Raw genomic sequence first — 10,688 nt, 5'->3', positions numbered from 1 at the left:
AAAGGATGTTCTCCTTCACCCTCAGCCCCTGGCATCAAATCCTTGCCCATAAAGGATGTTCTCCTTCATTTTACACCTGGACATGGTCCTACACAACCTGGAGGAGGTTGAGCAGGGAGGGTTGGACTGGGTGATCTCCAGAAGGCACCTCTAGTCTCAATTTTCCTGCTTGTTGGGCACGCCATGGACATCCCCCCTGGGTCAGTGGCAGGGCTGGTGGAGAGGGAAGTGCATTTGGGAGCAGAATTATTCCAGCTCTCCGAGGGGAGAGGACAGTGCCCTGTGGGGTTGGAAGGTGGACACCCTCAGGAGTTGCTCTGGGCTGCAAGATCACTTGGAAAACCTCCTGCTAAAGAAGCAGCTGAATCTCAGCACGTGCTGGGGACTGGGGGGAGGCTCCACACAACCCAAAACACTTGGCTGGGTTTGCTCCTTGGGGAATCAGTGACTTTATTTGAAGGGTTAAACCCTCTGCCAAGAGTTCCAGCAGGTCACCAGGAGCAGCAATTCTTGACAGGGGCAAACACCCCCCCCCCAGAAAGGGCTGGTGTGGCCTCTGTCCAGCAAACCCCCGAGGGAACCGGACACTTCCGAAGGAGAAAGCCCCATCCAAACCATGATTAACAGCGAGTGTCAGCCAGGCAGAAGTAAATAAACAGATAAATCAGAGCCCTGACAAGGCAGAAAAAAAAATATTAAAAAATGGGGAGGTGTTTTCCTGCCAAAATGTCCTTTCCTGCCTCCAAAGAAACGGGGGGTGTTCGGAGGGGGAAGCAACGAGCTCATGGTTTGCAGCCCCCATCACTCTGCTCTCCCCCCTTTCCATGGGTCCTGTTGGTCAGTCCTGGATGTTCTGGGAAGCCCTGGGAGCTCTCAAGCACCAGAGGTGTCTCAGTAATCTGTTTTTTTCTCCATCTGGTTTTGACCACGCTACAAATAACCCAAATTATCAGGAGAGAAGAGCTGGCGGAACACGGGAAAACACAACACAACAAACAAGGGAACGCCAGCAAAGAGTCTGGAATGTCTTTGTCATCTCAGCAAAGGCACCAAACACCCGCTGAAGGGCAGATTTAACAAACAGACCAAATTTCACAAAGCACAGGAGGGAAATAAATGGAAATGAGGCAACGGATACACGTTTTAGAGGCTTCAACAACAATAAGCAAGGCTTTCATTTCTGCACTCTCGGCTCAAGAGCAGCACAGTCACTTCTACACTGGCTGGAGAGCCTGAATTCCTCTCTAACCTACCAGGAAGGTCCTCCAGGTTGGGGTGGAAGGGCTGAGGAGATGTTTAAACTGTTGACTCGTTCTGCAGGACCAGATTTGGGAGACAACATCCTCCCCACCCTGCTTGAGGTGGCTGCAGACCCCGTGAACTGCTCACCCCGGGCTTCCTCTGAAGCCACGGGGGTGAAATGAGGGCTTTGTCCTCTCCCAAAAAGTGCAGATGATCCAGGCTGCTTTTGTAGGGAACCACGGATGGAACTGCCTTTGCTAGTCTGGATTCCAAACCAAGAAGTTTCACAGATGGTTGGCAAGGGTGATATGCTCCTACCACCTTCTAAAATTTAACTTTATAGCTACACTTTTCCTCAGTTAAACACGTAGCCAGAGGTTGAACAGCCACATGTCCACCACAGAATCAGTCTGTGGAGGTGATAGAATTACCCTCACAAAATATTCCAGTCTTTTTTTGTTCACAGTGTGCAAGATGAGAGTTTTCCTAACAAGCTTGGGAAAAATAAACGTACCAAGACTTTAAGAACATCATAGAAAATGTTAATACAGAATCTTTTTCTTTTCTTTATTTGAGAGGTGACAAAAAAAAAATCAACCACCCACGTGGCGTTTCACTGGTCGCTAAATAAAGTCTTGACACTAAAAATGCATCTTTAGCAAAAAAAAAAAAAATAATAATCCCTTGAAAAAAATCACCAAAACCACTAAATCTGATGGAAGAATTACATTCTGCAAAAACTCCTAAGAAATATCAGCCACAAATCTGAATTATAACCCCCAACTGCTGAACCACAGTGAATGCAAAGGGAGCAGACAAAGGGTGTGTGCAAATGGGAAACAGGGAAAATTAGTTTACTTAAAGGAAAATGAGTTTACTTAAAGGAAAATAGGGACAATCAACTCTAAAATTCACGTTCCTCTTACACTATATGGTCAGATCCCACTTTTTTCCCCCTGAGGGAAACAAGCTTGGCAAATGTCAATAGTGTCAGTTAATTAATTAATGAATTAATTTATTTATTAATTAATTAATCCCTCTCTGCCATGGATTTTGTGGGACCCACCTGTACTGTTGTCTCGAGTCGCACCTCCCTGCGTTCGTCTCCCGTAGTTTGGTGGCGAGGACTCTGATAATATTGATAAAAAGAATAAAATTTACCTGCAAGGACAAAAAAAAAAAAAAAAAAAAAAAAAAGAAGAAACAACAACAAAGAAAGGAGAGCTGTTAAAAAACACACATCCAGGTGGTGGCAGAGGGGTTTAGTTGGTTCGTTCCCCTGGGGGAGTCGAGGCAGTGGCTGTGGAGGAAGCTCCTCCTGTGGAAGGGATGAACTTCCTGGGAATGACCTGTTTGGCGGGATTTTACCAGGGTTTACCCTTGGGAGAGAGAAAGGAATGGCTTTCTCTGACAAGGTGAGGACATCTCACATGGAAAACCCCCAAATCTGAGCCAGCCAGCCCAGCAGGCACCTGGAAACTGGGCAAATCCAGGGAAAAGACCCAAATGAAGTTCTAATTTTCTCTCGCAGCCCGGCTGAGATTCAAACCTTCCCAGGACACCAGGAGCATTAGTAGGATGCCTTTCCACGTTTCCACGTGGAAAATGAAAGGAGAACAAGCCAAATGCACCGTGATGGAGGCACAGAGTGGACCTGAGTGGAGGTGACGGGACTGTCAAACCTCTGCTGTGCTCCACCCCCAGCTCTTCCCTGGAGAGGGGCTGGGTGTGGGTCACACCGGGACAACCAGGGAGGAATATCTGCTTCTGATGCTGGGAGACACATCTCTGAACCCAGCTCGTGGTTAACTGCCCAACCAGGCTAATCCAGATGGTCCCACCTTGGAATAGCTGCCCAGGGAAGTGGTGGAATCACCGTCCCCGGAGGGATTTAAGAGCTCTGTGGATGTGGCACTTGGGGACGTGGTCAGTGGTGGCCTTGGCAGTGCTGGGGATCGTTGGGCTCAACCTCAGAGAACTTCTCCAGCCTTAATGACCCCGTGAATCCAACCTTGCCCTCCAGCAACGTGCTCCTGGTGGCTCACACAGCAAAATTTAATGGCAAAACATCTCCTGCCTCCTTAAAGGAGAGGAAAACCAGGTTGACATTCCAGAGATTTTCGGGTTTTTGGAGCTCCTCAGGGGCTGGTTTCCCTGGATTCCACCTGCAGCTGGCCCAGCCAACCCCCTTCATGGCACTGATGCAGCCCCACCGTGGGACTGCACCGGGCACATCCCTGTTCCTGGGCAATGCTGTGGCCTGGGAATTCCTCTGGAAGCTCCCAGCAGTCATTTGACCTCCCAGATGCCCCCGGAGCAGCATTCCAAGGAACCAAACAGCCACACAGGCTTGGAATTTCACGCCAGAAGGGACCATTGTCACCCTCTGGTTTGATCTCTGGCACAGCCCAGCCCAGGAGACCTCCCTGTTTTCAGAGCAGATCTGACTCTCCTGGATTTCTGTGACAGAAATCCCACCACAACCCTTGGGAAGTTGTCCCCATGGATAATTATCCTCGCTGGTACAAGGAGTTCCCTGAGCTGCTGGATGAGCAGGGCCTGGTTTTGCCATGGCTTTGTCTCCTGGGGTTGGATTCCTTCGCCTTTAACGAGGTGCAAGTTCATTTTTGACGAGTTCCCCTCTGGAAAAGAGGGAGGAAGCTCCTGCCACACCCTTTCCCTTGAAGGGCCACCAGGAAAATTTCTCTCCTGTATCTGTTTGACCATTTTGTGGGAATTTAACACCCAGGAAAGCCCATTCCCCGAGTTCCCTTTGGTTGGGATTTAGTGCCTGGCACGGGAGTTGTGAGGGAGGGATGGACAGACCCCCAGGCAGAGCCTGGGAGCAGATAATTCCTTTCCATTGGAAACCAATCTGAAAGGGAATAAAACCCCCAGCAGGATTTATTTCTCATACGAGTGTTTTTGGCTTCAAAGGCTCCGAAGTGGGATCTTGTTCTGGCTAAATCAAAGATGTCCAACCTCACCACAACTAGGAGGGAAACTGATTTCCTGAACCGTGCTAAATCTTAAAAGAAATCCAGGCAATGGAATAACATCAAAGTCAGCAGAGGAGAGAAGGATTTTAAGCCCCTCAGCCTCCAAGTTCTCTGCAAGCACATCCAGAAAATGCACAACTCAGTGCAGCAACATCTGAGCAGCCAGTGAGGGAACTGAGAAAGCAGCCAAGTGAACAATGTGAACCCACAGAAGCTAAACAGGAACAACCCACAGGATCTGTTTGGGTGATAAATGGCTGCCTTTGCAAACAGCCTCCTGCAGCAGCAGCGTTTGCACAGGGCTCAGCCTCAACTGGGCTCTTTCTGCTCTGCTAATTGGGCTTCACATGAAATGCAAGGGGGTTGCTGGAATTCATCCCCTTGAACCGCCTGAACTTGCTTCTCCATCCCAGGGTTTCATTCCCAGTGGAATGACCACGTTGTGGGCTGGGGGGATCCGTTTCTTCCCGAGGTGCAGAAGGAATCGGGGAGAATTTCCACCAAAGGGGAGAAATTGAGCCCCCCCCCATCCCCAAAGCCCCAAACACCTCACTCAAGGGTGATTCAGGAAATCTGGGAAAGCAGGTTCTCCACCCCGCTGGGACACTGCTCAAGCAAACACAAACCCGCCCCTGGATTCCCTTTGTGCGGATAATCCCGTTTTATAACGAGCTCTCTGGCTTTGGAGAGCTCAGCCCTGGGCCTGGAGAACATCCCTGGATCCTTTCTGTCCCCTCTGGCTCCTGGGAGGGATTGGAATAACCCCCCCCTCAGTGATTGAGGTGTCCCATCACGGCTGGGATGGTTTGACTTCCCTCCCCACCTTGGAGGCTTCCCAAGCTTTTTATCAGCTCAACAAGATGAATCTGGAACAATCTGATGACACTGAAACACTCTTGGAGAAAAGATTTGCTCCAGCTACAGACCCCAGACTCCAGTTCTTCCCACTGGTGGTCAGAATGACCCCTGAGAGCTCCCAGTGTGGTATGGGTTGGAAATACTTGTTTGAATGTTGGATTTTAGGGTCAAAAAGGTGGGATTTTTCTCTCCTGAGCAAAACTTGAAGTCTCTCAAAGCCCTGTGTTGTCGAACTGTCAAATTTCCAGGCAGGTCAAAAAATAAGGCCCTTAAATTAGGTATATAAAGACCCCACATTATTAAGGGTAGATTGTTATTAATTATTAGAGCGGGGAATCCTGGCTCAGCTCTTCCCATCCCACCACAGGCACTGCCTCTCCTGCCAGGAGCGGGTACTCACCACGATAGCTGCCAGGATGGGCACCTGAATAATCCATTTTAAATTGCCAGCACTCAAGTCCCAACACCTGAGGAGAGATGGATGTTCCGTCAGGAAATCAGAGGGGATGGAGAGCAACGGATCCAGTGTCTCCTGGGATAAATCCCCCCCTGGAAGGGTGGGTTCCTTCCAGAGCCTGGTGTGGTGGAAGGACCTTGGTGGGTTTGGAATGGCCCTTTTCCTGCTCCAAAGCCACGGCAGGGGTGGTTTGTGCTCTCCAGGGGGTGGAACAGCTCTTTCCACAGCCAGGAAGACTTGCCCCTTCCGGGCAGGAACCAGCCCTTTTTCCACTTCTTCTTCACCTCCTTACCAGGAAAAAAACTGGAGTAATCCAGCTTTCCTGGGTCATGACTTAGGAACATGGAATCCCAGAATGGTTTGGGTTGGAAGGGACATGAAGGATCGTTGAGTCCCACCCCCTGCCATGGGTAGGGACACCTTCCACTAGCCCAGGTTGCTCCAACCTGGCCTTGGACACTTCCAGGGATCCAGGGAAAGCCACAGCTTCTCTGGGAATCCTATTCCAAGGCCTCTCCACCCTCCTAGCCAGGAATTCCTTCCTAAACTCTAATCTAAACATACTCTGTGTCTTTGAAGCCAGTCTTTCCCCCTTGTCCCGTCACTACAGTTCCTGATGAAGTTCCTCTCCAGCTTCCTTGTAGGCCCCTTGGGGTCCTGGATCCCTGCTGTGTCCCTGCTCCTGGCAGGGGGCTTGGACTGGATGCCCTTTAAAGATCCCTTCCAACCCCAACCACCATCCTCTGGTAACCCCTTGGGATGATTCCGTGTGCTCCAGCAGCTCTGCTAACCCAGCCTTCCAAACCTGGAGCTGAAATCCCACTTGGAAAGCAGTGTCTTCCCAGGCAAAGCCACTGGGGATGTTTCCTGGGGACCCCCACGCTCCTGGGGGCAGATGGAACCTGCTGTGTGGTCAGACCTGTGCTTTAGGGGGGGGAAGGCTGGGTTGGATGGGGCCTGGGATGGTGGGAAGTGTCCCTGCCCATGGCAGGGGGTGGAACTGGATGGGCTTTAAGGTCCCTCCCAACCCAAACGTTGTGGGATCCTGGGATCCACATGACCTGTGTGGAGGAGTTCCACCTTCACCCCCTCCCCAACACCAAACCTCCTCTGGCTGTGCTGAACCTGCCGTGTCCCAAATCCCCTCCTGTTCATTCAGGACTTCAAAGGCCTTGTCCCTGCCCAGCTGGGAAATGATCCCTCTTATCCCCTGGGATAACAGCTGCAGGTGTTCCCGTTTCATGGCAAATCACGGAGAACCAAGTGAAAGTTCGGAACCTTTATCCTTCCCTGCCATAACACACCCCCCTAAGCCTCCCTCAAGAGTTCCCTAACTCCATAGTTGACTTCTGGCTTCGCCTGGTTCCTTTTTCCCTTGGAATTCGCCCACAAGCCCCACAGAAGCTTCTCAAGTGAAAGGAAGAGCAGAAAACCCAGTGGGACTTACTCTGTGTCGGCGAGAGTGGCTCTCACGCTGGCCCACGCTGTGACAAATACAGCTGGGAGGCCTGCAAGGAACACAGGGCAGGGGTCAGAAGGGGGATTTGACTCCAGAAGTCCAGGGGAAGGGGGGTAGAGGAAGGGCACAGGAGCAGTTTTCCAATATTCAGGTTAGGAAAGGCTCATCTCTCACATCTGAGATCTGACCTGGTTCAGTTTTGGGCCCCTCAAGACAAGAAGGACAATCTGCTGAGGGGGTGTCTGGTGTGAGAAGGAAGAGTTTGGGAATTCTGTGTCTTGTCCTCACTGTCATCTGTAGCCAGGGAAGATGCCTTGGAGGTGGGAATGGTGCAGAGAGTGGACTAAATAAGGTCTGGTGTGAGATGAGGGGTCAACACTGAGGAGCACCATCAGTTTTGGATCCCTCATGTCAAGAAGGGCATTGAGGGGTTGGAGAATATCCAGGGAAGGGAAGGGAGCTGGGAAGGGGCTGGAGCAGCAGGAGCAGCTGAGGGAGCTGGGGGGGCTCAGCCTGGAGCAAAGGAGGCTCAGGGGGGACCTTCTGGCTCTGCAACCCCCTGACAGGAGGGGGGAGCCGGGGGGGGGTCGGGCTCTGCTCCCAGGGAACAAGGGACAGGAGGAGAGGGAACGGCCTCAGGCTGTGCCAGGGGAGGGTCAGGCTGGATATTGGGAAAATTCCTCCTGGGAAGGGCTGTCCAGCCCTGGCACAGGGTGGAGTCCCCATCTCTGGAGGGATTTAACAGCCCTGTGGATGTGGCACTTGGGGACATGGTCAGTGGTGGCCTTGGCAGCGCTGGGGATGGTTGGACTGGATGGTCTTAAAGGTCCTTTCCAACCTAAACGATTCTGTGATTCCTTGATCTCCATCCCAGCCCTCCCCTGTAGCCCTCATGGTGCCCAGCCAGTGGCAGGGAACGATTTCTGGAAGGTAAATGCCATGGTTTGGACACATCCACCTTACTGAACCCTCCTGGCTTTCCAAACACAGCACTTTGCTTTTCCAACCTGCTGGCCAGGAGTGATCCAGGTTTAACCTGCCTCCTGATGGATGTTTGGGAGAGAAACAGCTGCTCTGGGCCTCAAATGGGTCATGGATTGCACAGGATAAATCCTCAGGTCCTGCTGTGCCTTTCCTCTGTCTCTGCTTTCCACACACAGCCTGGAGCACCTGAAGGAGGGACTGAGACCTGATTTATCCCACTCATTCCACTGGAAGCAGAGAATTCTCCTCTGGAGCCAGGCTGGGAGAGCTGGGGGGGTTCCCCTGGAGAAGAGAAGGCTCCAGGGAGAGCTGAGAGCCCCTTGCAGGGCCTAAAGGGGCTCCAGGAGAGCTGGAGAGGGACTGGGGACAAGGGATGGAGGGACAGGACACAGGGAAATGGTTTTAAGCTGAAAGAGGATAAATTTAGGTGGGATATTGGGAAGGAATTCCTGGCTGGGAGGGTGGGGAGGGACTGGAATGGAATTCCCAGAGCAGCTGTGGCTGCCCCTGGATCCCTGGAAGTGTCCAAGGCCAGGTTGGAGCAACCTGGGCTAGTGGAAGGTGCTCCACTGGGGTGGGAACTAAATCATCTTTAAGGTCTCTTCCAACCCAGACCATTCTGGGATTCTGTGATTCCAGTGGCTTTGTGCAACACCCCTTTCCCAAGGCATTTTCTCCCTTCCTTCCCAGCAGTGAGAGGGGGATCTGGAGTGGGGCTCAGCCCATTTCTCCCAGCTCAGGGCTGGATGGGTCAGCAGCTCTGTTAAGTGTGCCAGACTTGCTGCTTGAAGCCCAGAAACGCTCAAATTTAGGGCAACGCTCCCAAAATGCTGCAGCCAAAGGTTCTCTCCCAAATGAACCGTCCTTAGTTCAGCACAGCTACACTGGGGCATCATCATCCTCATAAAAAAAGAAAAAGAAATTCCCCAATATCCAAATGCAATCTCCTATTTATTTTTATAGGGTCCAGTTATTTGTACAACTGAGTCCCCTACTGGCTTCCCTTAAAAGGCAGGATCAAATCCACAGTAGCTTCCACAAATCGGGAAGAATAGGCCCTTTCAGGTGGGAAAAAAAAATAAAAAATAAAACATTAAAAAATAAATAAAGGCGACATTTATCACCGGGGACTGTAAATATGCTGTTCACAGCCTAAGCTCATTGGGGCTGGGCAGGAATAAGGCCAGGCTTAACTTTCAGCATGCACTTAAGTCTCATTAGGGTGCTTAAAGGCTTTCCTGACCACGGGCGCTTTCCTGGGCTGGGGGTGGAGCGGGGATGTCTGTCTGCTCCTCACGGGGACAACGGGGGCCTTCTCTGGGCTGGCACCTCCAAACGCAGCAGTAATATAAGAAAGCATAAATAATTAAACACAGGGCCCCACTCAGGCCCAGCTCTGCCTACAAAGCCACATTTGTAAGGAATGCACCCTGCTCTGCAATCCCTGGGATTGGGGGCACTGCAGGGAAAATACCTGACCCGCTGCACTGGGAATTTGGGGAGCTGAGGGCTTGGGAAGGTGAGGAAGCATCACCTCTTTCCTCCTCACTCTTATTCAACTCTTGATGAAAAATAGGTGCACAATGCAGACTGAGGTACCAGAAGCTTAAATGTGTTAAATTTTGCTGATATTCCCGTTTATATTGATGGGAAACTGCTCTTGTTGAAGGGCTGACAAGCCTGTCTGGGAGATGTTGGATATTCACCCACTAGAGCGAAGTTTGAGGTTTGAAAGATGGATTGTTTCAGGGCTTTGGGTGTATTTGACACCTATTTGTTCCCCTCAAACCTGTCCTGCCCTTCACAAGAGACACTGTTCCCATTCCCACCAATCCTGTGCTGTGTTTGAGGGTCCAGGCAACAACAAAATACCCAGGAGAGAAGAGTTATCCCTAAAAAATCCCCCTGTGTGCATTTCTTGTGCTGCTGCCTCACCCTGTGCAGGCACTTTAGGAAAAGGATCCTGGAGATTTTCTGCAAAGTCCATGGAGTGAATCCCTGGCACCCAGTTTATTGCTACATTTGTCTTTCTGTGTCCCTTCCATTGTTCTGTTTTTTGCACTTTTGAAGTGTAAATGTCCTTAAATTTACAGGTTGGAATCCTCTCCCTCCCTTTCCTCTGCCTCGTGTTTTGTTTCTTGGAGCAAAAACCTTGCCTCCAGCATCTCCTCTATTCCCAGAGGGTCATGTCTGACCTCTTGGTGTCTCCACTTGAAATTCCTGGTGTGTGATTCCCCAAGACTGACAATCCCTCCTGCTGAGCACTCACAGTTCCCACTGATGGGACAACCATTAAAAATCAGGCCTGAGGTCCTCAGAGATCCCCCAAAACAGCAGGAGAGCCAAGAGGCTGCGGCTCAGGAAAGTCATCCGTGGATAAATCCATCTGGCTGAGCCACCAGAGAAAGGAGTGTCCAAAAATCCTGTGATCTCCTGAGGGCTGTGAGTGCAGAGAGAGGCAGGGATGGACAGAGGGAGGGATGGGTGGATGGATGGAAGGAGGGATGGATGGATGGGTGGATGAACGGGTGGATGCATGGATGGATAGGTGGATGGGTGGATGGATGGATGGATGGATGAATGGGTGGATGGACGGATGGATGGATGGATGCATGGGTGGATGCATGGGTGGGTGAATGGTTGGATGGATGGACGGATGGATCATTGCATGGATGGATGGATGGATAGG

The 10,688-nt window shown here is 51.2% G+C and overlaps 1 protein-coding gene across 1 annotated transcript in view; it reads right to left on the bottom strand.

Moving 5' to 3' along the window:
* PTH1R (parathyroid hormone 1 receptor) overlaps window positions 1-10,688 on the bottom strand; it is a 38,264-nt gene that overhangs the window by 3,338 nt on the left and 24,238 nt on the right. Inside the window, exons 7-9 of the mRNA XM_027704873.1 lie at window positions 7,004-7,064; window positions 5,500-5,566; window positions 2,309-2,403 (exon numbers count right to left, since the gene is read on the bottom strand). Of these exons, the coding sequence (XP_027560674.1) occupies window positions 2,309-2,403; window positions 5,500-5,566; window positions 7,004-7,064 (223 nt within the window). The remainder of the gene's footprint in view (window positions 1-2,308; window positions 2,404-5,499; window positions 5,567-7,003; window positions 7,065-10,688) is intronic.

The sequence above is a fragment of the Neopelma chrysocephalum genome, unplaced genomic scaffold (genome assembly GCF_003984885.1).
Source record: "Neopelma chrysocephalum unplaced genomic scaffold, ASM398488v2 Primary Assembly neopelma1_295, whole genome shotgun sequence".
Taxonomy (NCBI): domain Eukaryota; kingdom Metazoa; phylum Chordata; class Aves; order Passeriformes; family Pipridae; genus Neopelma; species Neopelma chrysocephalum.
This window is presented reverse-complemented; position numbering and strand designations above follow the sequence as displayed.